At 37.2% G+C, this 27,107-nt stretch overlaps 2 protein-coding genes across 2 annotated transcripts; one reads left to right on the forward strand and one right to left on the reverse strand.

Annotated features, from left to right (window-relative positions):
• Positions 1-1,722: 1,722 nt before the first annotated feature.
• Positions 1,723-20,604, forward strand: etfdh (electron transfer flavoprotein dehydrogenase). Its single transcript, XM_037780048.1, has 14 exons — positions 1,723-1,961; positions 3,866-4,024; positions 6,256-6,485; positions 7,101-7,182; positions 7,574-7,692; positions 8,244-8,321; positions 8,984-9,130; positions 9,467-9,607; positions 11,016-11,159; positions 12,712-12,880; positions 13,986-14,168; positions 15,113-15,334; positions 18,306-19,695; positions 19,858-20,604. Exons 1-13 carry the CDS (start codon positions 1,931-1,933, stop codon positions 18,467-18,469), a joined length of 1,869 nt encoding a protein of 622 aa, XP_037635976.1. The 5' UTR covers positions 1,723-1,930; the 3' UTR covers positions 18,470-19,695; positions 19,858-20,604.
• ppid (peptidylprolyl isomerase D) lies at positions 18,871-26,928 on the reverse strand. The gene is made up of 10 exons (XM_037780049.1): positions 26,733-26,928; positions 23,939-24,079; positions 23,348-23,454; positions 22,757-22,945; positions 22,220-22,342; positions 21,855-21,961; positions 21,133-21,274; positions 20,727-20,813; positions 20,440-20,482; positions 18,871-19,552 (listed from the first exon to the last, which is right to left on the reverse strand). Exons 1-10 carry the CDS (start codon positions 26,815-26,817, stop codon positions 19,464-19,466), a joined length of 1,113 nt encoding a protein of 370 aa, XP_037635977.1. The 5' UTR covers positions 26,818-26,928; the 3' UTR covers positions 18,871-19,463.
• Between the last annotated feature and the right edge of the window lie 179 nt (positions 26,929-27,107).

Below are 27,107 nucleotides of genomic sequence, written 5' to 3' on the forward strand. Positions count from 1 at the left end.
TTATTTAATTTGTTGTATTGACTTGTGTGTTACGATATTAATTTACAAAGTTTTGTATTTTTGTTTTTCTTAAAATGTGGACAGTAAATATATTTATGCCTCACATCTGCTTTTTGACTTATTTATTATTTGGTTTATATTGGTTATTTATCTTATTAGTTTGGGCATTGATATTGATATTAAAAACAGTACACAATGGTGAAAGAAGTACTTTGGTCATTTAGTTAAGTAAAAGTAGTGATACCACTATGTAATAATACTTAATTGGTCCTGCATTTGAAACTTCCAATAAAGTTGAAAACAGGAGTTGGCCTTTAGTGGAAGAAACTGTGAAAACTTTATGCTATTGATAAAACACAACAAACTCAATGATATAGATTACAAATCAGAAAACCGTAAGATATCATAAATAAGAGTTAGAGCAAAGAAATTATAGGACAAAAAAATAATAGCACAATAACAAGACAACTTGATTACCAAAGGTATAAACTAACTGACTGGCATTGTCTTGCCAGGAATAATAATTAAAAAAAAAAGGTATCACCAGCGAAAGAATAACTTATAAGTAATGGTACAACATAAACATATAGCCTACATCGGGTCCACAAGAGTAAAAAAGAATGAAATAGTTAGCCTAGCATTAAATTAGAATCAGCTTTAATAGCCAAGTAAGTGTGAACACATACAAGGAATGTGCATGCACAGAAATAGACATATTGTACAAAGGTTAACATACTGTAAACATTCAACTACAATGTACAGATATAAATATATATAGCCAATATTAAAAAGTATCTATCATATATATATATATATATATACATATATACTGTATATGCCTAAAACAACAACACAATGACATTTGTAAACAGTAAGAAGTAATTTTGCAAAACAAGTCAGTGGCCTACAAGGGCTATTTTATACATCGATTATAGGTTTGTATTTAAAATCTTTATTTTCACAGTAAAAAAATAATATTGTCATCAGAAATGGACAGAAATCCTGATGGCTTGTTTCAAAAGCTCAGTTTCTGAATACGGGCTGTGTGTATTTCTCCATGGATTAAGCGTTTCGATACTTTCACAGTATTTATATAGAACTTAAGGCAAGACAAGGCAGCTTTATCTGTATAGCACATTTCAGCAACAGGGCAATTCAAAGTGCTTTACATAAACATTCAAGAAACATTGTGACAAAGTGCAAAAGAACACTAGGACATAATTAAAACAGTTATATAAAAACATAAAAACATTAAAGATTAGAAAATAAAAACAAGCCAAATATAAAAGCTAGGATAGAAGCTAAAATAGAGTATAACACACAAGAGTAAAAGCTCTAGTGCAGTATAATAAGATCATTATCTGGTTTAATAAAAGGCAGCAGCAAACAGGAAAGTTTGATTTAAAAGAACTCAGAGTTGAAGTTGGTCCTGCAGGTTTCTGGGAGCTTGTTCCAAATATTTGGTGCATAAAAACTGAACGCTGCTACTGCATGTTTAGTTCTGACTCTTAAACCTGCTTTATAATATAAAAGCTATGAATATGTATTTTTTTTTTTTTTACAATATGGGACCTTTAATAAACTTAACTCCAAATGTCTCACCTTTGGGCGACACACCACGTGTGCACTCTTTACATACAGGGATGATTTAACACTGATTCCTAGATCAGATCTACCAACACTCAGACAGAGAGGGGCATTTATAGATCTACATTGCGCAGTTACCTCTCCGCGCAGCAGCAGCGCAGCTCGTGACGCTCTCCACCGTCTCTGTTATGAGAGGTGATTTGGTAACGTGTCTCTCTGGACAACATTTGTTTGCTAATCTGGTTACACAACCTGTTCACCTGCAGCGACGTGAGGACACCACAGCTTCACTTCAGCACAGCTTCACTTCAGCTGGAGTCCAGTGAGCTCACAGTAGCTGATCATGTTTCCAGCTGGAAGATACTCGAGTAAAGGTACGTCAGCTAACTGCTAACAGCTAACTGGACTTGGTCAAAGCTACTAACTTGTTTCTTCACCCACAGTGTCTTTAGATATCAATACACGCTTTACATACTTGTTAGCCTGTTATAGATGTTGCTGACTGTATGTTTTCTTTGAGTTTGACTTCTACAAATGCTATTGTTGTTAGCCAACACAGTGCAGCATTCTTGTGTTTGTTAGCATCAAAGCTAACATGTAGGTGAAAGGTGAACCCAGATATAGTTCACTTGAACTGTTGTCCTTGTCCTGGTTTAACGTTGTTATATCCATATTTAGACTTGTTCAGAAAGGTGTTGTTGTTTTGAAAGTGTAAGTAAGTGTTTTGCTACCTAAGAAGGATGTTTGTTTGCAAATATTGGACTTTGAATTTAGCTTAGCTGTGGTTACACACTTAACTCTGCTAGCTAGCATGGTGCTACTGATGCAACTGACAGCTGCCTGTCATTTTCACTACATTAGATAGATATACATGTCAACCATAGATAGATAGATAGATAGATGAGAAGATGGAAAGATAGATAGATAGATAGATAGATAGATAGATAGATGAGAAGATGGAAAGATAGATAGATAGATAGATGGATGGAAAGCTAGATAGATAGATGGATAGATAGATGGAAAGATAGATAGATAGATATATAGATGGAAAGATAAATAGATAGATAGATAGATAAATAGATATATGGAAAGATAGATAGATAGATGGATGGAAAGCTAGATAGATAGATGGATAGATAGATGGAAAGATAGATAGATAGATATATAGATGGAAAGATAAAAAGATAGATAGATAGATGGATAGATATACATGTCAACCCTAGATAGATAGATAGATAGATAGATAGATATATGGAAAGATAGATAGATAGATGGATGGAAAGCTAGATAGATAGATGGATAGATAGATAGATAGATATATAGATGGAAAGATAAAAAGATAGATAGATAGATAGATGGATAGATATACATGTCAACCCTAGATAGATAGATGGATAGATATACATGTCAACCCTAGATAGATAGATAGATAGATAGATAGATAGATAGATAGATAGATAGATGGAAAGATATAGATAGATAGATAGATAGATAGATAGATAGATAGATGAGAAGATGGAAAGATAGATAGATAGATAGATAGATAGATAGATGGAAAGATAGATAGATAGATATATAGATGGAAAGATAAATAGATAGATAGATAGATAAATAGATAGATGGAAAGATAGATAGATAGATGGAAAGCTAGATAGATAGATGGATAGATAGATGGAAAGATAAATAGATAGATAGATAGATGGACAGACGTATAGATAGACAGATGGATAGATAGATAGATAGATAGATAGATAGATGGAAAGATATATATATATATATATATATATAGATAGATAGATAAATAGATAGATAGTAACTTTATTGATCCCGAGGGAAATTCAAGTTTCCAGCATCACAGTTCCATAGTGTAAAACATGTTAGTAAAAAGGCAGTACAAAGTTAGTAGTGCAAAGTACAAAAAAAATATACCAGATATAAAAACACAAGGAGATGAAGAAAACTGTTAAGACTGAATATAGTGCAGGGTAACAGCTGTGATACACGACTATTACAAAAGTGAATATAGTGTAGAAGAGACTGTTAAAAATGAGTATAGTGCAGGGTAACTCCAGTAGTTCAGTCTATGAAAGTGCAATGTGTGCATTATCTGTCCTGCAGACCGGCCTCCTTTTGTCAATATTTCAATTTGTGTTTTATCATTTGGGAACCAGATCAGACTGAACTAAACCAGTGAGCACTCAAGATAGTATACAGCACCACACACATGACCACCAGTTTCAGCTGGTCTTGACTGAGATCTGTTTTCTCTCTCTTGCAGCCCACAGGTGTATCCGGGCTTTGAGGACAGTACAGATAGATCATGCTGCCCCTCAGACGTACACAACACTAAACAGAAGGGCATGCTCTTCGGTGTCAACACCCCGCATCACAACACACTACACTATCCATTCCCGAGACAAAGATTCAAGATGGGAAGGTAAGACACTGCACTATCTAAAGTTAGTACTCAAGACTGTTTCTGGCCATTGTGATGATCTAGGCTAGACATCTCTTTCTTTTACAATTTACCATTAACAATGTAGTCTATCAATGACCATCTTTACATGCACTCTAGTGTATGTGTATCCAGGATGCACCAATCCGACTTTTTCAGTCCTGATACCGATACCTGGGCTTTGAGTACAGCTCTGATACCAGTGTTTAATTAATAAGCTGTATGCCTCAATGTGTGGAAGTGACTGGGATCATTACGCCCGGGCCACACAGCGCGCTTCAGGCTCGCCTGACGGCAGTGTCACGTCGTGGCCGCGTCATGCCCACCTAGGGTGTTCACACTAGACACGAGTTACCCACGTCTCGGGAGCATCTCAGCTACCTGTCAGCTGTGTTTTTGCTGTTGCTGACAGCCCTTTCTTTCTACATAGAGTTTGCCTTTTAATGGCCATTTAACTTCATAATAAATGTGATTTATATTTATTTAAGACAAAAAAGGGTAAGAACTGTGTGGTAATTTGTAAATATTATTAAAAACAAGCAAATAAATTCATACATAAATATTAATATATAGCCCATATAAATCCCTCTTTTCTGTCAGTGAAGAGGGATTTCTGTGGGCTATATATTAATACAAAAAAATAAATAAATACATTAGTAGTAAGAGAGAGCCTACAGCAATCCCTCTTCACTTTGACTGGCACAGTTTTAAACAACATTTCCAGGGGGTTTCGGGTTCCTGTTCTACAGCATTCCAGGTTGCGGCTTTTATCGAAAACGACTTAATTTACATCTGGGGCGGGACAGCAATTTACATTATAAATGCTGATGTTCCGACATCTCAGGCAACTGATGATAAATATAAGTAAAGTGTTTTTTTTTTATCTCTCTCTCAACAAACACCACGTAACTTTATTGTTCTTTCTTTTAGAGGTGTTATTTAATTTTTTTAAAGATATTTAATAATAATTTTCGTTTTCTAAAGGTTAACAAATAACGAAACTGTTTATTTTGCTTTGTTTTATAATAATAAAAAAAAAACACTTTACTTATATTTATCATTCTGAAATACTTCAGGTGTTTTTCTCCATCAAGGCGCAGTTCAGCAACAAGGTGGTGAAAAGCTCCAAGTTGCCTGAGATGTCGGAACATCAGCATTTATAATGTAAATTGCTGTCCCGCCCCAGATGTAAATTAAGTCGTTTTCGATAAAAGCCGCAACCTGGAATGCTGTAGAACAGGAACCCGAAACCCCCTGGAAATGTTGTTTAAAACTGTGCCAGTCAAAGTGAAGAGGGATTGCTGTAGGCTCTCTCTTACTACTAATGTATTTATTTATTTTTTTGTATTAATATATAGCCCACAGAAATCCCTCTTCACTGTCAATGAAGAGGGATTTATTTATATATATATATATATATATATATATATATATATATATATATAGCCCATAGAAATCCCTCCTCACTGTCAGTGAAGAGGGATTTATATATATATATATATAAATCCCTCTTCACTGACAGTAAAGAGGGATTTATATGGGCTATATATTAATATTTATGTATGAATTTATTTGCTTGTTTTTAATAATATTTACAAATTATCACACAGTTCTTACCCTTTTTTGTCTTAAATAAATATAAATCACATTTATTATGAAGTTAAATGGCCATTAAAAGGCAAACTCTATGTAGAAAGAAAGGGCTGTCAGCAACAGCAAAAACACAGCTGACAGGTAGCTCCGAGACGCTCCCGAGACGTGGGTAACTCGCGTCTAGTGTGAACACCCTAGGTGGGCATGACGCGGCCACGACGTGACGCTGCCGTCAGGCGAGCCTGAAGCGCGCTGTGTGGCCCCAGCGTAAAATAGACGCGCGTCTGACGTGCGTCTGACGTGCGTCTCATGCGGGCAGTGTGTCCACTCTAACCTGTTAACATGGACGCCGAAATAAAAAACAACACGCGACGTTGCCGTCACGCGAGCATGAAGCGGGCTGTGTGCTCCAGGCTTTATTTTATGTGTGAGGCAACATCAGGCTTGACTTAAACATTGCTTTCTTAACTTTATAAAACAAAATGTGACCAATAAAGACATAGATTTACTGAACTGTTATTTATTATTAAAATAGTAAATCTTGCACCAGCAACTTGGTAAGAAATCTTCAAAATTAACAGGAATTACAATTGGTTGTGATTTTTAATCCCCTTTCCCAGGGATCGAAATGGAGAGGTTTGCCGATGAGGCAGATGTGGTGATAGTAGGCGGTGGCCCTGCTGGACTTTCAGCAGCCATTCGTCTGAAGCAGCTAGCCAACGAACATGAGAAGGAGCTGCGAGTGTGCCTTGTGGAGAAGGCCTCTCAGATTGGAGCACACACCCTGTCAGGAGCCTGTGTGGAGCCCACTGCCCTCAACGAACTCTTCCCCGATTGGAAGGAACGAGGGGTGAGTGTCTTATTCAACACTTCTTCTTTGTGAGCTTGATGTATGGATTGATATCCACAAAGATGCCCTACTTTTATACCATAAGGGATGGTTACATCAGGGGTTCCATGTTGTTGTTGTTGTTGTTGTTGTGTAATATACTATATGACTGTCAGCACTGTTTTATGGAAAAGGAAAAATATATGTATGTACATGCATTTGTAGATATGTGTGTATATGTACAGTAGCCTATATGTGTAATTATGTGTAGATATACAGTATGTCTTATAGTACAACCTAGCCTCATTCAACGCCTGTCATACACCCATTATCCCGATCACACACAAGACACACACACAAACAAATTCTTCAGTTTTGCTGTTGTTGTTTTTGTCTTACTTTCTGTAGTCTCTCAAAGCTGTTTACGTGTCCCTGTACTTGTCTTCACTTCTTGTGTAAAAGCAATGCTTTATGTAACATAGCTACACATACTATACACACTGGAATACAGTAGAAATTTTTCACCAAGATTTGCATACACCTACACTGTATCTATGTAAGAATGTGCATGTATTTATACACACAAATTCCTATGAAGTCAAAATCTCATCAACACACATTGTGCTCTCACCTCAGGCACCCATGAACACTCCAGTGACTGAAGATGTGTTCAGCATTTTAACGGAGAAACACAGAATCCCTGTCCCCATTTTGCCAGGTAAAAGCCTGTTTTATTGTTTGAATAAAAAAACGGTATAATGCTTTCTTTGTAAGCCACAACGTTGGTCTGACAAGACGTTTACAGATTGACATTTGTAAATATCATGTTATTCACCACTGGGAGAAAGGAGGTGAGAGGGTAGGGGATTCAAAACCAGCAGAAAGGATGCATCTGCATTTCAGTGCAAGTAGTGTGTGAACAGACATATTGTATGCCTGAATAAATATGAGATCTTCAAAGACACATATAACCATAGGGGTTGCCACACCATTCAAATTTCAAACTGAGGAAACTTGCAAATTGTGTATTGACAAAAAGGTGTTAAAATTACCACTTGGTATCCTACTGGTTTGTTGGTTTGTACTGAGGTTTTTCTGGTTGTCTGTAGGTCTGCCGTTTGTGAATCATGGTAACTACATTGTGAGGCTGGGGAACTTTGTGCGCTGGCTGGGGGAGCAGGCCGAGGAGCTTGGAGTGGAGCTGTACCCTGGTTATGCTGCATCTGAGGTGAGACCACCTTTTGAATTTCTTGTATGACAATTTGCATGCAATACAAACATTTTTCATTTTTTTTCCTTTTGTCTTTCTCTCTATCAGTGGACATGTAGATTGTAAACGCACAGTGTGTAGGATTTGGTGGCATCTAGTGGTGTGGTTGCAGATTGCAACCAACTGAGTACCCCTGCGCTCACTGCTCCCTTTCCAAGACTGTGGTAACATGAGCCGCCGAGTGCAAAACCATGGTAACGCCGTTCGCCTCACTCAGAGGCCATCCTTACCACAATAACACTACTTTAGGAGCAACAGAAGTCAGACAAGCGGCTGGTGGTACCACAGTTTTGCACTCTGCAGCTCACGTTAGTTTCAGGTGATTATACACTAATGAAAACTTGAAAAACGTTTGCTAATAAATCCCCCAAAATGCTACACATTGGCCCTTTATGCCAAAAATGATATAATCCTGTAATCAGTGCCCCAGTTTGTGCTTGTTCAGTCATCTTAATTAAACATGTTTACAGCTTAAAGTGTTAACCTTTATCTGTGATACTTTTGTCAAGGTTTTGTTTCACGAAGATGGAAGTGTAAAAGGAATTGCCACCAATGATGTAGGCATCGCCAAAGATGGCTCACCGAAGGTATTGTACAGTAAAGAATTACTGTTACTGAATTACTGATTACTGTCAGCTTTGTCGCCACTTCAGGCTTAATGAAAAAATACAAATACAGGCCATTCTTTACAATATAGGCCTATACATGAATAGCTTTAATACATCAGGCCCCTTTGAAAGGATATAAAGGCGACACAAAAACCAACATGAGCACTTTCTTTTGATGCATCAAGCATAAACAAATTCCATTAACTGACCTCCTTTATCCATAACAGAGTTTTAAAAGGGAGTTTATACGTTGCTTCAAAGAGAGAATTAAATAGTCCCTCAAAGGTGCACTGTTTTTGAAAAAAATCTATTTCATGTGCTAATATAATGTTTTATGCAGCATGTTGTGACATGTAACACACACACATTGTATATAAGGGCAGTATTATGTAGATAGTTAAGGTTAGTGCATCATTTCAGTACATCATTCATTTAGGAGCTCCTTTTCTTCTCCTTTGTGTCTAAGAAAAATGTGATGTTTTTGTACAGGTATTTTTTCAGATCACACATTACAAATGTTGCTTTCCTCTCCATGAAAAGCCATTCAGTGGTTGTTATCCTACCACTCTAACTATTCTCTGTATTATATTCAGTTGCTTCTCATTCATGCAATCTATTTATGTGTCCTCTCTTGCTTTCAGGATGTTTTTGAGAGAGGAATGGAGCTCCATGCTAAAGTCACATTGTTTGGAGAGGGCTGTCATGGCCATTTGGCCAAGCAGCTTTACAAGCAATTCAACCTGCGTGAGAACTGTGAGCCCCAGACCTACGCCATTGGCCTGAAGGAGGCAAGCAACATGTACCGCCCACGTAAATCTAATGCTATCGGTCACTCTGTTTGTGGCCTAAATTTGGTTTGATGATCATTTGTAATGAGTTCATCCTGAGGAGGCTGATGAAAGTAGTTGTTGTAATGTTGTTTCTACACTGGGGATTCAATGCTGTGTACATAAGATGGTGTAAATTCATGATTTCATTTCAGTCACAACATAAATACAAGTAGTATTTTCACCCTTTTTATAGTAAAGCCAAACATAGGCTGTGTCAGTCAGAAAGAATGAAGGAATAGATTTAAAGGATTCCTCTGATTGTTGCTAACCTTTGTCCCCTCTGTGTTTTTTTAGGTGTGGACGGTTGATGAGAAGAAGTGGAGACCCGGCAGAGTGGAGCACTCTGTGGGCTGGCCCCTGAACAGACACACATATGGAGGATCCTTCCTCTATCACCTGAATGAAGGAGAGCCACTGGTGGCATTGGGCTTTGTGGTGAGCGGCTTTGTATACATTCTGACAATGATGTAAACAGACGTGCAGGCAGTAAATAACCGCAGCTTGAGCTTCTGAATAAATAGTCAAGCCGTGGGCAGTTTGACATTATCACTGTGCATTATTTATCCTGCAGAGGACAAATAAATAAAACCTTGAATTTATTCTTTACATTTCACTGTGAAGTGTATTGTGGAAATATACTGTAGATTATCATATTTATATTATATCCCTGCAAAAAATGAGTCTCTGTGCCTGGATTTAATTTAAAATAGGTTAAATATTCTGTATCAGTTTACTCACAATACGTAAGGGATAATGTCCAGCATCGCCCTGAAGCTTAGAGGACAGAACCTGCCAAAATAAAAATAAATAAATAAATGTCATTAAATGTAGCAAAAATAATTAAAAAAATAAATATACCCAGTAATTAATTGATCAAATGTGACATAAATTAATATTTCTGTTTTAATTTGCTTTTTAATTATTTATGTTTGTATTAATTCCCTTTTTTATTTACGCTTCTGTTTAATTTCCTTTTTATTTATGTATATATTTATTTTTGCAATTATTTTTTATTTATTCATTTATTTTTGCAATTATTTGTTTATTTTTGCATTTATTTTATATTTATTTTTAAATGTATGTATTTATGTATTTTTGCATTTATTTATTTCTGCGCGATTTTCCCTTTGCATTTCACTCCTTATTTATTTCCCCAAACTTATTTATTTGTCTATTCTTTTCTTTATACATTTCTTTACACATTTCCTTTTACATTTATTTATATATTTCTGCCTCATTATGCAAATGACGGGGCTGTCTGTCACTCAACGTGTCATGGGTAAAAGCATGACTTTTAGACATTTAGTAAATAAACTAAAAAAAGGCATCTCATTTATGTAAATTCAGAGACACCACTGACAGTGATTACAGCTTTAAATCTTCTTACTTAAACATCTGTCATTCTGCACACATGGACTGGGACAGTTTGTCCCACTTGTCATATCCTGACAAGTCTCCCATTTCCTGCCACGAAAAGCCTTTCTGTGCACCTCTGTCAAATTTGTAACTTATCACAAAGTCAGAGGATGACGGAAGACCTGGTTTGGTTTTATCACTGAGATTCACTGTGAACTTTGGTAGCTATATAAAGACATGTTAAGTTTTAGAGATATCAAGGATGATAAAAGCTTGATTTGTAGTGTCAGTACCAACAGTTTGAAGCTTGTCCAGATGGAACAAGAAAATATGGAACAAATAATGAGATTTCTTTTCTAAACCACAGTAGCTTCAGAACCTAATCAAACCCTCTACCTTTTCCCACTTTATCTATTGTCTACTAGGTTTGTTATACTTGTTTTTTAAATGTATTTGATTAAGCTGGTAATGTTTTTTCCCACTCCAGGTTGGTCTAGACTACTCCAACCCTTACCTGAGCCCCTTCAGGGAGTTCCAGCGCTGGAAGCATCATCCCTTCGTAGCTCCCACACTGGAGGGAGGCACCAGGATTGCATATGGAGCCAGGGCTCTGAACGAGGGAGGATTCCAGGTATATGTCTATATGTTCTCATTATCAGTAAGGACACTGGTTTGGCATAAAAACTGGTTTATCAAATGTGCCAAATGAACCCTAAAACCAACTTAATCTAAATGTCAAAAGATTGATTGCAGCTATGTCACTGGAGAAACCACAAAATGTACAGCTCATATTTGTGTAATACAGGGAAGACTGCTGTGCATGACTGCATTAAATTAGCCAGTTTCTCTACGGGGATTGTTTAAACGTATTCATACTTTCATATTTAATTGAAGCCCTCTGCAAATTATACATTTCAAATCTAATTTACTCTGCAAACATCAACGACAACAACAATGTTGTTACAGAAGAATGACTACAGAAACAAGCTACTAATTTAGTTACTAATTTAGTTTAGTTTATTGAACAGTTTTCACTACCGCTGATGCGTCACTGTGTGTTTGATTTATTTGTCGTGTACATCAAATGCGTCTGTAAGTCTCTGAAGCAGGTAGTTTTAGTTCTCAAATCTGTGTTCCTTTCTGGTGCGTCCTCAGTCAGCCTCATTTTATTATTACTGTATTTTAATAGTGAAAGTTTTCAAGACAAAGATGGATAACTTCCTTTGATCTATCAGATATCACTCTTATTGGGCAAAGATTTTAGATTAGATTTCAAATAAGGTTAGATTAATATATTTTCCCCTCCAATGACAAAATTCACAGCCAAGTAATATAGACTGTTTTTTAACATAGAATAAATTTTACCTGAGAGCAATGAAGTGCCATTATTTAAAAAAGTGTCATTATTGGAATTATGGATGAAGGAAAAATAAGAAGCCACATTGTGAAACATCAAATGAAGGCAATTAATTGCAGTAAGATCTTATTATACTATATGACACCTCTGTTTTTGACTAGTTCATTGTTTTACAATATAATGAGTAACATCAGCCACTGCTCATTCACATTGTATGGAGTCTCCCAGTGGAGGTTTTCCAGACCAATCCAACTTGGAAGAAACCCAGTAGCTGACCCAAAACAAGCTTTAGGGATTATATCCCACTTGGAACTGGGATCACCTCAGGATCCTCCAGGATGAGCTGGAGGATGTGGCTTGGGAGACATATGTCTGGGCTATCTTGATCAACCTGCAACCTGGACTTGGATAAGCCATAGAAAGTGGATGACTGCTTATTTAGTTCTCCTTATTCATGAGCCATGGAAATTGAATCTAAGAACATACCAATTGTTCGCTGATAAAAACTAACCACGTTTTTCATTTAAAGACGTTTACGTTTATAATACGCCTCATGATTTCACATGTGATAATTGCTTTGTGGCTGATATTATCCAGTAGGATTATGGACATACTGATGCCATTATTGATCTCACATTGAACAGCGACCACATTCTTGAAATCCAGTTTTGAAGTTTAAGGTTTATTGCCAAGTAGGTTTTCACATACAAGAATTTGCCTTGGTGTTTGGTGCATACAGTATACCTATTAAGAGGAAATAAAAATAAAGCAAAGTACTGCAACAGAGTTAAAACATGGACATGAACTCTCTCCTCTTTTTCTCCAGTCCATCCCAAAGCTGACGTTCCCTGGAGGGCTGCTGATCGGCTGCAGCCCCGGTTTCATGAACGTCCCGAAGATCAAAGGCACCCACACCGCCATGAAGAGTGGCATGCTGGCGGCCGAGGCCATTTTCCCCAAAGTCACAGCAGAGAGTCCGGATTCAGAGACAGCAGGTACAGAATTTAAGACCCATTAATAGTCATGATAGTAGCACCAGTTTGTATTTCACTCAGGTACTCCCTGATGGGTCATAGCTTGTAAAGGTTAGTTAAGTTCAGAAACCATGCTATACAGACAGTAGACAAAATGATGTTGACTCTGAAGTTACATAATCACAAACACTGCAACAGGGCTGGGTCATAACAGGTTGAATGACAGGCAGCAACAATTGTCAGCTATAAAAGCTCAGGCAGTAAACTCAAGTTTTCAAAGCAACCTGAGAAAACTTAACAAAGGTCCAAAGGGGACAAATTCTTGCAGGTATACCAATAAAAAAAACTGCAATGTCTATAAAAATGTCAGTAAGAATCATAACAAAATGATCTATGATCCATCTTTGTCACACTCTGTTGACTTATTTACTCACTACTGGTAGTTGAAATCATTTTTCATGACGTTTTTACATCATTTTGATAATTCTCTGTAGCACAAAGACATTTAGATAAGTAGAGACAGATATATATAAGTAGAAACAGAATCTACTTTTGGAGAAACGCAACTCATAATCACGCTGTGGTGGCCAATCACGTAAACGGCGATCCAGAGCTGTACAACCCAGCCCCGAGGGAACATAAGACGTTAATCGTCGCAGTCAATGAAGTGACTCTCCCACGCCGCCACAATGCCTGATTTGGTGTGAATGCAGCCATAGTTAAGCCAAATGACTTCATTAGTCCATGTGGTATTGTGCTATGCAGACAGTTTTGGTTTTATGTACGAGACTTTGAGGTGATCCGCCTGTGAAACTTCTTCCGCCGCTCTAATTTTATTGAGGTGGATGCAATTTAATGCTGCGGAAATTGTGTCTTTTACCAGGAGCTGCGTCCTAGTTGATAAGGAAAGTCCACTTACCTGACTGTGAATGTTTTTATAGGGATTATTTCTGCCAATGGAAAATGTTAACCTCTGTGTTAGTGTCATTAATTTATAAAGCTATTTTTTACAAGGTCAGAATGAATCAACGTTTCGTTCTATCAATGTGCAGGAAAGTAAACATGATAACAGAAAAGCAGGAAGGAAATTAAAATGCTTCAATTTATTTTTTTCAAATCCTCCCAGGGCTCCACATACCTGAGTACGCTGAGGATTTGAAGAAGTCGTGGATATGGAAAGAGCTGCATGCAGTAAGAAACATCAGGCCGTCCTTCCATAATTACTTTGGCCTGTACGGTGGCATGGTCTACACCGGAGTTTTCTACTGGATCTTCAGAGGAAAAGAGCCGTGGACGCTCAAACACTGTGGTGAGATCATTGTACAGCTCGGTGTTAACTTTTGTTAAATGTGTTTATATTTTATGTATTTAGCTGATGTCTCTATTGGTGTAGGAAAAAAGGAAGATCGGTTCTAAACAAAACAGTGTCACCAGATCATGACTACACCGGCAGCACACAATGAGCTCAGTCAGGAGGACTCGGAGTAACTTCCTTACTGAATGTTGTGACTTTCAACAAAACCAATATACCTAAATAAACCACTGAGGGGTGAACCGGGTGAACTTGTTTCAGGCGCGTGTTCTGGGCTAAAAATAAACCAATGTCCAGTGCGCTCGCTGTATATCTTTGGATTCAGCGACCCATTTATTCACAGTTCGGCATGCACATGCCCACCATCGCATGAGTAGATAGCAGTATTGTCCATATTCAATCACAGTAATGTTTCCATTCAGCGAATTTAAACTCAACCACGCCAGCCATGCCGACACGGTCAACAACTGTTTGCTTCCGGTTCCACACACCTCATTCTCATCACTTGGAGCTAGCTACGTGCACTGCCTACATTAACGCACTTAGACAAAGAAACATCATGTGTTACTAGAGAGCTCATATTTGATGAAGAGGAAAAAAAGTGTCTGTGAAACGAGCAGAAGAAGTTAGATGTTTTTTTTTTTATCCTGAAATATGTGATTTAAAATTTTCCTCAGCGTCATTGCACCTCTTTACACTGTTCATTCTCAGGAAAACAGCTACGTGGTTGTAAACACACACAGTACAAAAGCATTGTGAGTATTGTGAGAGATCAATGTAGGGACCTTCGCTGATTGTATACCGTGGAGCAGTAAAGTTTTTCAAAGCAGCACAGCACAATGCCAGTGGTCTATCTTCAGGTGAGGTATGAGGTCATCTTATCTCGGCAGAGAAAAATCAACATTTACATTACGTAACCGACTGTTCTCGATCTGTCGCAGGCCTTGATGCAGACTCGCTGAAACCAGCTAAAGAGTGCACACCGATTGAATACCCCAAACCAGACGGCAAGATAAGCTTTGACCTGCTCTCCTCTGTGGCATTGAGTGGCACCAACCACGAGGGAGACCAGCCCGCCCATCTGACCCTGAAGAATGACTCCATCCCCGTCGAAAGGAACCTGGCCATATACGACGGGCCTGAGCAACGCTTCTGCCCCGCAGGTAACAAAATCATGGCCTCTGTAGAGCCTCCAGCACACAATCTATCAGGATGCAGATAAATGTTAAGTCTCACACCAGTATCAAAGTTAATCAGGATCTGTCAATTTGCACTAGAGGAACCACAACGCATTTTTTTTTTCTGATGTATAGACCAAACAATTAATTGAGAAGATTATCAGCAGATTAATCTATGTTGAAAAATAGTTGCAACCCTAAACCTAATTTAATTCCTGTAATCTAAAATACACTTGATAGTGTTGTCTGTGCTAGTCGTTCACATTGTGGCGTTCATACCAGTTAGGTAGGGCTGAAGTTAACGTAGACGACTTTTCAGTGTCAAATATTTTTCCAATTTAATCGTGGTTTATTAATCAAAATGCTGATCACAATTCCCCAGAGTTCAAAGTAGAGGTGTCGCGATATACCGGTATTGACGATAACCGTAATATTTGAAAATGAAATATAGATCATGTTAATACATATTATGATAATACCGTGTAAATAATACAGTAACCCTTTCTTTCCACCTCCCTACACCCGTATTTTGAGTGAAATTTATATACCAAAAAAAGAGACAAAATGCACAATTAACAAAGTTAAAGAGGAATTTGACTGATACCATTTATTATGTTTTTCAAATATTCTATAGATATGGCGATAAAATGATTGCAAAGTCTTTAGGCCACAATAATCGTGTAGTGAAAATCTGATATCGTGATTAACTCAAAGAATCTTCATGTTGCTTCTTTTGTCCGACCAACAGTAAATTGAATATAGTTTGGTTCTGGACTATGATATAAAACATATAAAAGCACCAAATCCTCACCTTTGAGAAGCTTGAACCACCAACTGTTTTGATTTATTTTTTTTGTTTTTTGCTTGATCAGAGACTTGAGAAATTATTAATTCATAATCAAAATTGTTGTCAATTATTCCAGACTCTTGTTGGCTCTCGGGTGAGTTTATTACTCTTAGATTTTCAAACTGTTGGCTATCAAATGTCAATGTCTCCACTAAACTCATCAAACCTTGTGCTTTGACTTAAATTAGATGGTCCAGGTTGTATCGTCACTCCAAACAAAGCGGACCAGTTTTCTTTGGAGACGATATTAAAAAAAGGTTCAGGCCCTCTCTGTGAAAAACAACCACTACAGTAAAGAAGTAAACACTCCCATCTTTGAATAAACAACAAACATCCTGGAGGAAACATGCCTGACTTTGATGAGAAAATGTCATGGTCATGTAGATTCTTCTATGAAGGATTGCAATACCTCACCTGTGACCTGAAACTACTGAACTGAAACAGCTGCCGATTCAAAAAGTCTAAACTAAAAAAACAAGTTTTAATGAGGGCACTATGTGTTTATACAAGGTCTCCAGAAAAAAGACAAAGAAACCTTTTCACCTGGCTTCCTCTTGAATTCTGTGGTAACTTTGAAACATGATGATGTGTGGTCAGAGGCTGCTCTAACGTGGACAAAATGTGTAGTGAGACAGTCTTTGTGTCCCACAGAGGTGAGCCACGACAAAGAGCGTGGGAGATTGAATAAAGCAGGACGGCAATTTCTTTAAAAGCTCTGTGCGCGCTGCAGCTTTGGGTTAGGAAGGTTAATTTAATTTTATAATTAGTTATGGGCTCAGCATTGTTGGCTGGCATGGCTTTTCAGAAACTTGTAAATGGTGGTAGTGTCAAAAACCAGCAGGCAATTGTGACGGCTGAACCCTGTTATGAACTTTCCCTTTAAAGTCTAAAGGATAGGTTGACTATTTTTCAACCTTGACCTAATTAACCTCATTTATAGTCACTTCTAGTACGTCACCAACAGACTAATCCGCCTTGTAGGCAGAGATGATTAAGCCGCCATGGCATCGCACTTGAATATCCGTGCATTAACACTTTAATTCATGTAACGCTTTTAGTTTTTAAGTACTTTTGTACAACTTTTGCCATCAAATATGTCCACAAGATGTTGTAGAACTTTTTACCTGTGCTAACTGACGTCTTTTTATAAACACATAGATATCTATTTTAACCTGCAAATCACATCAAATGATCAGGCTCCAACAATAAACTTCAACTTCCTCCCAAAGCCATTGTCATTAGCAATTTCAAACAAGTGTTTTGAGACCAAATATGATCCACATTCGCGTAGTCTACCTTCATCTGTGACTCAATCTAAGCATGTATGTTCAAAAGAGAGCCAGTGAAACCGCATTGCAGTCCACAATCAACTCTGCTATCTTTCATTTAAACCTTTTGCTGCTGCAGCGGGCATTAACAGTCAGGTCAACCTTTCAGCTTTAAAACAAATGCATTAAGAATAATTTAAGCTATGATGAGGCTCAGATGTGTCCACATCATGTGTTCACACTCAATGTTTTGTCAGGTTTTATTGCTGTTATTTCTCTTAGGTAACGTTTCTGATGGCAAGTATTTCAAAATAGAATCAGTAACATCTTACAGAAAGCAAAGATTGACATTTGACTATTCTGTTAGCCTCCTGATTTCAAAAGATTCATAATTTTACCACGGAGCAAAAATAGGGTTGGGAATTATTGGGTATCTCACAGTTTTACTGTATAGATGGCATAATAATACGAGCAATTCTGCAATAGGTAATACAGTGCAAAAAAGAAATGTAAAAACTGTGTGTATCAAAGTCTCTTTTTAACAGCAACATCATTCAAGTAGCTGGCAAGTTGTCGTTACTACAGTTAGGACTCACAGGAGCTATTGGTGCCAGAACAGTTTATTAATAAGGTATCATGCAAAAAACAATGATGGTGCATTGCTGCATTATTTGTTCCATTCCTAATGGTTAACACTGTCATGTTCCTCATTCATCTTTTAAGAAAAAACATAACTCCTGATCAGAAGAGAAAGTGGAGCATGTAAATTAATGGAAATATCTCACATCCTTCGTTTCAATGTTTTCTAATTAGTTTGTTTCCTTTCCACCGACTCTCCCAGGTGTGTACGAGTACGTTCCCAAGGATACAGGAGAAGGGATGAGATTGCAGATAAACGCTCAGAACTGTGTCCACTGTAAGACCTGCGATATCAAGGACCCGAGCCAAAACATCAACTGGGTAGTGCCTGAAGGCGGCGGAGGACCAGCCTACAATGGAATGTGAACATCTTTGGGTTTTTTTTACCTTTTTTTTGTCTAGAAAGTTAACTGTAAAGTATCATCATTCAGGGTTGAGGTACTTGACAATGATGGTGAATGTGCCTAAATATGAATAACTATATATCTGTTTTTGAGAGTATGAAAAAGAAAATATGCAAAAAGAAAGGATACTAGAAATAAATTCTTAATTTATAGTGATTTTAAGTTGCAAAATACAGGACCATATAAAAGTGAAGTTAGAGGACAGTTTGCAGTTATTGCATCAATGCTACAAAATCCACAATATGGGCATTTTAAATAGTTTTAAAGTGGCTTTTATTTCTGTTTGAAGAAGTACTCAACTAACTGTAATAGTTAATATATTTCCTTCAAAATCTTTCTGTAAATGATAAAGCAAACAAGCAGTTCTCAAATTAAGCTTTATTTCATTTATTCCAGGTATATTTGGACAGCATTTCATCCACACAGTATTGTACATAAAATCATTAGATGATAATATCACAGTAATGAATAAAGAACTCTTGACTGTTATCGTTTTATTGAACTCTGTAAAAAACATAAATAAAAACAGATGGATGTACTGTATGAGGCTGAGGGGCACTGTATCAAAATCCATGAAACAATACATAGACAACTTTTGCTTTGCTGAACTACTTCAAAACCCCAGAACAAGGACCGGTATAAAGTGTGAACCCAGTTTTTTGAGAGCAGTGGAGTCAGCCATGCATCAAGACTAACACTCAAACTATTCATTACAGTGAAGACACTTGTCAGAATTAAGACAGGTCAAAGCTTACAACAGTTATTCCCTTAAAACAACACAGTGAGAAATGTGCCCTCTTGAAAACATGAAAGGACCCACCAACTGAAAATACTGTACATTTTCACCTGGTTACAGAACGCCTTTATCTGGGTGCAGCTTCCCCCACGTAGAGATGACTTCAAATATTGATAAACGTTACTCACAAGAATTCATTGCATCATTTTGGGTGAAATGTTCACAGAAACATTCTGGCATAGATTTGCTTTTCTTTCTCCTTCTCCTCCTGGATTTTAAGCTGAACCCTCTTCAGCTCGTTGCCGATAGCTGTCAAAAAGAAAAACACTTTGAATTAGATCAACAAGTGAATCGATTCACCGAATGTTATTATGTCTGTTTCACCTGGGGTGTTGGACTTCAAATCATTGTTTTTGATGCCCAATGCGCTACATTTTGTCTTTCTGCATGCTGTCAATTTCACTTTAAAGATGGCCTTGCTCTTGCAGGCACAGATCATGATGTGCACTGATAGCTCCTATCTCCTAACTAGCAGCCAATAAACTGCTGCTTAGAGCTCCAGATTTGCAGAGAGCCCAATCCCAGCCAGTACACTCAAGTTTTTAAGATATTAGGGTGGTGTATTACTTCCAAATTGTTCCCCTAACAATCAGACTAACCAAACAGTGATAAAACGCTCAGATCAAATTAGATAAAGCGTCCATTCTTTAAACAATTTGGACAGAAACAATTTGACCCACAGGTAGCTGAGGGAGTTTTAGCATTAGAGCAGTGTTGTTTATCTTTAGCTGATGACTTGTTTTTGCACACTCATTGCAAAGACTTAAAAAATAAAAAGACATGAACAAAGCGGATGTGACAGTTGCTTGCCATCCCCTGCAGTTGGTTTGCAAATAGCACGGTATTGCAATATTGCGGTTATTGCGACTAATATGATCAATTTGCATCCTGAGAGGTCTTGGGATGATGAATACAGTTACTCAGTTCCCCCAGGAACAAACTTGACGTGTTCCTGCAGTCCCGGACTACTTTTCTTCATGAGCTTGCATACTAAGTTGGAATAATACATCTGAATATGCATGAAATGGTAAATAAATAAATTAAAATATGTAAATGTGGGAGAAGAAGGGGAAATATTTGCAGCATTTTTTGTCAGGGATGAACAAACAGAAAAATAACGAAGACAAATTCCCCACCTTTGTCTTCTGGAGCTATTCCCTGAGCTTTCTTCAGATCGATCTGAAAAGTGCACAAAACAATTTGGTGAGTCAAAACTGACCTCAGACTGCTTCAAATACTGAACATCTACCAAGATCAATGCGTCTGGACATGTAACAATGAAATAAATGAGCAGTTATTACCATCTGCTTGACAACAACACATTATTTCTTTCTCCTACATCTACCACCTGTGGTGCCAATTATGCTGTATAAAACCAGATAATCCATATACAGTATACAGACATGTATAGTGATGATGTTACCATGGCTTTGCTGTTTTCCTTTAACCCCTGCCAGGCCTGGGCCCTCCGGAAAAGTGCCTTAGTATTCGCTTGGTCCAGCTCTAGAGCCTGTAAGACACGACAGAAAAACAGAAATACACATCACAAATTAAATTATATTGTCCTTGATGTTTTATTAATGTTGGCAATATTAGTTTGTGACTTAATTATTTTTTAAAGGCTCATTATATTTCCTCCGAAAAACACTGATTGGATCCGAATTTATTTAAGTTAATTTGCACATAAATCATATTTCTGGGAAGTTGACTTTATCCTGCCAGACATAAAATGACGTCAACGTTCAAAGATAATAAATGTTAAGAACAAGATATATTGTATACTGCGAAAAACAAATAGTCTGACACATAACCCCCACTGACAACTGTACCTCATTGCAGCTGTCCAGAGCATCCTGCCACAGCTGCATCTTCAGATTACATGCTGCTGTGTTGAGGAAGCAGCTGAGGGCTGTGGGCTCCAGCTTCTGCTGTGCCACCTCCTCCAGCAGCTCTCCACTCACCTCCAGGTACCTGCAGATGTAAAATTAAAAATTAAAAAATATCACGCTTACTGTTGGTGTTGGAATAAGAGCAGTTTGTTGCTTATTCACAAGCATTGTTGCTTGATTTATCTGTCTCAAAGTGGTGGTTTCTGCACACTTTCCTTCAGTTTCTTCTCTCTATATGAACTTGTGTTTGCATACAATTGTGACCAAACTGTATTTGATGCTGCCTTCAAATGGGGTCATGTTTACCGTGCTCAGGAGTAGAGTCCATATGCTTTAGCAAATGACTGCCCTTTTAAGAAAAATAAAACTACATTATCCGTGAACTCAGCAGTAAGAAATGGGAGTCGGGCTGATTTCTACATATAGGCTAGGAAGACGTGATGTCTTAGGAGATGGACTAAAGCGTTGTTGGTTTGGTCTTTTTATGGGATTTCTAACCATAAGAAAAAAACATAGAATTAATGTAATTTAAGTGTTCACTATTTATTTAATTTGGATGGTTGCTTTGAAGGTGTGCTTCTCAAATGCACACCTGTAATATAGAAATGAAGGCGATTGTGACTGAAAGTAGTCCACACACACACAGTGACGCAGTATATTACCTGAGGGCTTTGCTATATTTGTTGACTGCAGATTTCCAGTCTTGATTCTTAAAAAGACTGTTTCCAATATTCTTCACATTCTCAGCAACAGACAGAACTTTGTCAACCTGAAAGCAAAAGGCAAGAAACATAATCAGACATGTTGTAAAGTTGAAAAAGAAAGTGAGCATACTCAAAATGTTGGTAATTATCCATCATCCCTCATTTTGAGGAAAAGCCCTTGAATTTGTATAGTAACAGTTTTACCATGTCTCCAGTGTTTGCTATTTAACACATCCTGAAACGGGCACATTTCCCAAAAAGCCAGAGCGGTCCAACTGAGGCCCGCAGATCTGCCAAAGATCAAAGACCTCACCGATACTTACATCTTTAAAGTCGAGGTCGGAGTCCTCGGGGAAGTCTGGGTGGACGTCCCCTGATCCATCCATCGATGCAGCGCCCCAGCTGTCCTCGTCCTTATGCTCACCACAGTCTGCTACGACGCACGGCTGCAAAGGTAAACATTAGCCCAAGTTTTAGACAGAAATGAAATAGAAATGTCATGAATTCCTGTTCAATGATTATGTCATGTCTGGGGTTTATGGATTTAAAATGTTTATTTGGGTTGGTTACTTCTTTTAAAAGGTGCCAACATATTTACAACTGACTAGTTGTGAAAGCAACAATAACTGTTCAACAGAAATTCTAAACCTTTTTTCATTATAAATCATATTCTTCATTTGTACCAGGTGTCTTGCAGGTTTTGAATTTACTGTGCAGAGATATTTTGGTCTTTACACAGAAGAAAATACAAAATAAAGAGGACAACAGAACACCTAGAAGCAACACCACAGTGGTAAAGCAAGTATTATTAAGGTAAAAGTATTATTTATATAATTTGTTATATAATCGAAAACTTTTACCTTTATGGGGGTGTCCTCGGTAGTGTCAATGGCCTCCAGCATTTTTACGACTCCCATCCCTTTTAACACTTGTCCGAAGACTACATGCTTGCCATCTAAGTGTGGAGTGGGGACGGTAGTGATGAAGAACTGAGAGCCATTAGTGTTTGGCCCGGCGTTGGCCATGCTTAGCAGACCCACTTTGTCATGCTACATGGAGAAGGAAATAAATGATTACAACAGAGAAAAGATGGCAACTACTAACACACAGAAACAGGAAACAAATGCACAGATTAGGATGTATGATTATTTAAAAAAGGAGTTTAAATTTGTATGCCTTTTTATTTAGATGATTACAATAAAAAGTACTGTGAGAGAGAAGTGGAGATAATGCTATAAAGATTCCAGCATACTCCTCATAAAATGTGTCACTGTCTGAGACATCCAGGAGGGATATGTACATTATTTAATGTATTTCAAATAGTCTGACTTTTATTTTTAAAGTCAAGAATCCCTTGGTCTCCTTAATAGAGCTAAAAGTAATAACGATGATGAAGGAATTAAGCAATAGTGTAGACTTTCTAGCGGTGGACCCAGATAATAAGGATTTACCTTGTAGTGGAAGTTTTCATCCTCAAACTTCTCTCCATAGATGCTCTCACCCCCAGTGCCATTTTGATTGGAGAAGTCACCTCCCTGGATCATGAACTTCTTGATGACTGGCAAGAAACAAATTTACAGCCAAATTACTTTACAGATAAAACAGACTGAATGTCAGGCTCCCTAATTTAAAAAGTAAAGAGCCAAAGGTTCAATTAACCTGCTAAATTCAGTTAGCTACTTTTTAAATACTATACTCTATACTCAAAAAGCGTGAATGAATGTCTTAATTTTACAATATTCAGCAGCTACCTGTCCATTTATCTGTCCATTATTGTGATTTTGTTTACCCAATCACCCCTTAAATAATTTCGTCATGCATGCAGTTTTACTTGTCATGCATGTTGGTGAACTGACACCTTAAATAGATGGTATTTTTTTTTAAAAGAGGAATTCAGTAAGTAAGAAACTAGAGATCCTCCAAATGGCTCACTGCATTAGATGTCCTTTTAGCTGCTTCTACACGCATGTGTACTAAAAATGTCAAGGTGTCCTTCCAGACTGAAATGTCTCATTATATGCAGATGTGGAGGTTCTATTTACTTCTGTGGAACGGGCATCCTTTGAAGTGCAGCGGTTTCTCAGTCGATTTGCCAATGCCTTTCTCTCCAGTGCAGAGAGCCCTGAAGTTTTCAGCAGTTTTTGGGACGATATCAGCAAACAGCTCGAAAACTATTCGGCCAGCTGCAGACAGGAAAAGAAAAAAAAAAAAATCAGTGTTTCATTACTGTACAAGTTTAATCACAGATTCTGATTTACTAAACAACCTTTAGTATAGCCTGGACCAAGTTATCACATACTTTAAACATACAAACAGGTAATTATTGTTGCATTATTGTTGTTATCTTTACTAAAAAGTGGAACAGGATACTGAGGTATTCAGGAAGCATTACAAAACAGGCCTCATCAGACTAAATTCTTCTTTGTGGTGGTTTTAATTTATTGGCTGCAGCCAGTTAAATAATCAATAAACCACTTGAGCTAATACTAAGCTACCTACACATTGATGGTGATTAATTATCACCAACTGTTATGAACACTTTGTTACAATGGTATGACAGCAAAGCAGTGTATCATTACTGTACAAGTTTAGTCACAGATTCTGATTTACTAAACAATCTTTTAGTATAGTCTGGGACCAAGTTATCACATACTTTAAACATACAAACAGGTTATTATTGTTGCATTATCGTTGCTATCTTAACTAAAAAGTGGAACAGGATGTTGAGGTATTCAGGAAACATTAGGCCTCATCAGACTACTTCTTTGTGGTGGTTTCAATTTATTGGCTGCAGCCAGTTAAATAATCAATAAACCACTTGATCTAATACTAACCTACCTACACATTGATGTTGATTCATAATCACCAACTACTATGATACACTATGAACACTTTGTTGCAGTGGTATTACTGTACAAGCTTAATCACAGATTCTGATTTACTAAACAACCTTTAGTATAGTCTGGATCAAGTCATCACATACTTTAAACATACAAACAGGTTATTGTTGCATTATTGTTGTTATCTTAACTAAAAAGTGGAATAGGATATTGAGGTATTCAGGAAGCATTAGGCCTCATCAGACTACTTCTTCTTTGTGGTGTTTTTTTAATTTGTTGTTTGTTAAATAATCAATAAACCACTTGAGTTAATACTAACCTACCTACACATTGATGGTGATTAATAATCACCAATTGCTATGACTATGAACACTTGTTCATAGTGTTTTACAATGGTGTGACAGCAAAGCAGTGTATCATTACTGTACAAGCTTAGTCACAAATTCTGATTTACTAAACAACCTTTTAGTATAGTCTGGACCAAGTCATCACATACTTTAAACAGGTTATTATTGTTGCATTATTGTTGTTATCTTTACTAAAAAGTGGAACAGGATGTTGAGGTATTCAGGAAGCATTAGGCCTCATCAGACTACTTCTTTGTGGTGGTTTTAATTTATTGTTTGTTAAATAATCAATAAACCACTTGAGATAATACTAACCTACCTACACATTGATGTTGATTAATAATCACCAACTACTATGAAGACTTTGTTGCAATGGTATTACTGTACAAGCTTAGTCACAAATTCTGATTTACTAAACAACCTTTAGTATAGTCTGGACCAAGTCATCACATACTTTAAACATACACACAGGTTATTGTTGCATTATTGTTGTTATCTTAACTAAAAAGTGGAATAGGATATTGAGGTATTCAGGAAGCATTAGGCCTCATCAGACTACTTCTTCTTTGTGGTGGTTTTAATTTATTGTTTGTTAAATAATCAATAAACCACTTGAGTTAATACTAACCTACCTACACATTGATGCTGATTAATAATCACCAATTGCTATGACTATGAACACTTGTTCATAGTGTTTTACAATGGTGTGACAGCAAAGCAGTGTATCATTACTGTACAGGCTTAGTCACAAATTCTGATTTACTAAACAACCTTTTAGTATAGTCTGGACCAAGTCATCACATACTTTAAACAGGTTATTATTGTTGCATTATTGTTGTTATCTTTACTAAAAAGTGGAACAGGATGTTGAGGTATTCAGGAAGCATTAGGCCTCATCAGACTACTTCTTTGTGGTGGTTTTAATTTATTGTTTGTTAAATAATCAATAAACCACTTGAGATAATACTAACCTACCTACACATTGATGTTGATTAATAATCACCAACTGCTATGAACACTTTGTTGCAGTGGTATTACTGTTTAGTCACAGATTCTGATTTACTAAACAACCTTTAGTATAGTCTGGACCAAGTCATCACATACTTTAAACATACAAACAGGTTATTGTTGCATTATTGTAGTTATCTTTACTAAAACAAGTGGAACAGGAGGTATTCAGGAAGCATCAGGCCTCATCAGACTACTCCTTCTTTGTGGTGGTTTTAATTTGTTGCCTGTTAAATAATCAATAAACCACTTGAGATAATATTAATCTACCTACACATTGATGCTGATTAATAATCCCTAACTGCTTTAACTATGAACACTTTGTATTACAGTGGTATGACAGCAAAGCTTAGCCTGAGGATGGCTAAATGTACAAGTCATTGTAGACAACACAAGCACACGTGGTTCCTGCACTCTCATGTAATCTCTATAACAACTTAAAGCTAGCTCACATTAAACATCAGCCAGCTATGCATGCTGATGTTTTACACACTGACTTATATGTGTTAAAGAGTAGTAAACTAACTCTTCTTCTTGCAGCTATTAGCAGAAAACAGTTTCTACAAGGAGTTGTGCTAAGCTAACAATGCTAACTGGCCCTTAAAAGATGATATTAAATATTAAAATCTAAATGTTCTGACCTTTTTCTCCTCCAACGTCTACATCGAAGTAGACCCGGGGGTTTTCTTGGTTTGAAGGCTTGTCAGACGGGATTGGGTGAGACATGTTTAAGGACAGAGAGTGATTTTTAGGATCTTGTTTCTGCTAACTAACCGAGCTAGCTAATCCACCCGGCCGGTCTCTACAGGAGCAGGGGAAGCGAAGAAGAATGGATGACGTAACTTCCGGTGAGGCTTTTCAAAATAAGATTATTTTTGAAAAGTCTCTCTAGCTCCTCTCCTGTGGATTTATAAAAAGGGAAATGTTGTATAAACTGTTTTTTTTTATTACATTTCAAATTATATTTTTCATTGTTGTAGGTCTATGGTACGATGGTACGATGGAGTATTAGGGCC

Source organism: Sebastes umbrosus, chromosome 9 (assembly GCF_015220745.1).
Source record: "Sebastes umbrosus isolate fSebUmb1 chromosome 9, fSebUmb1.pri, whole genome shotgun sequence".
NCBI classification, from domain to species: Eukaryota; Metazoa; Chordata; class Actinopteri; order Perciformes; family Sebastidae; genus Sebastes; species Sebastes umbrosus.

Coding starts and splice junctions, on each gene's coding strand:
- etfdh (XM_037780048.1), top strand. CDS start 1,931: ATGTTTCCAGCTGGAAGATACTCGAGTAAAG. Junction 7,183..7,573: donor CCCTGTCCCCATTTTGCCAG/GTAAAAGCCTGT, acceptor GGTTGTCTGTAG/GTCTGCCGTTTGTGAATCAT. Junction 8,322..8,983: donor CCAAAGATGGCTCACCGAAG/GTATTGTACAGT, acceptor TCTTGCTTTCAG/GATGTTTTTGAGAGAGGAAT.
- ppid (XM_037780049.1), bottom strand. CDS start 26,817: ATGTCTCACCCAATCCCGTCTGACAAGCCTTCAAACCAAGAAAACCCC. Junction 21,275..21,854: donor AAATATAGCAAAGCCCTCAG/GTAATATACTGC, acceptor TTACATCTGCAG/GTACCTGGAGGTGAGTGGAG. Junction 20,814..21,132: donor CTCTGGACAGCTGCAATGAG/GTACAGTTGTCA, acceptor CGTGTCTTACAG/GCTCTAGAGCTGGACCAAGC.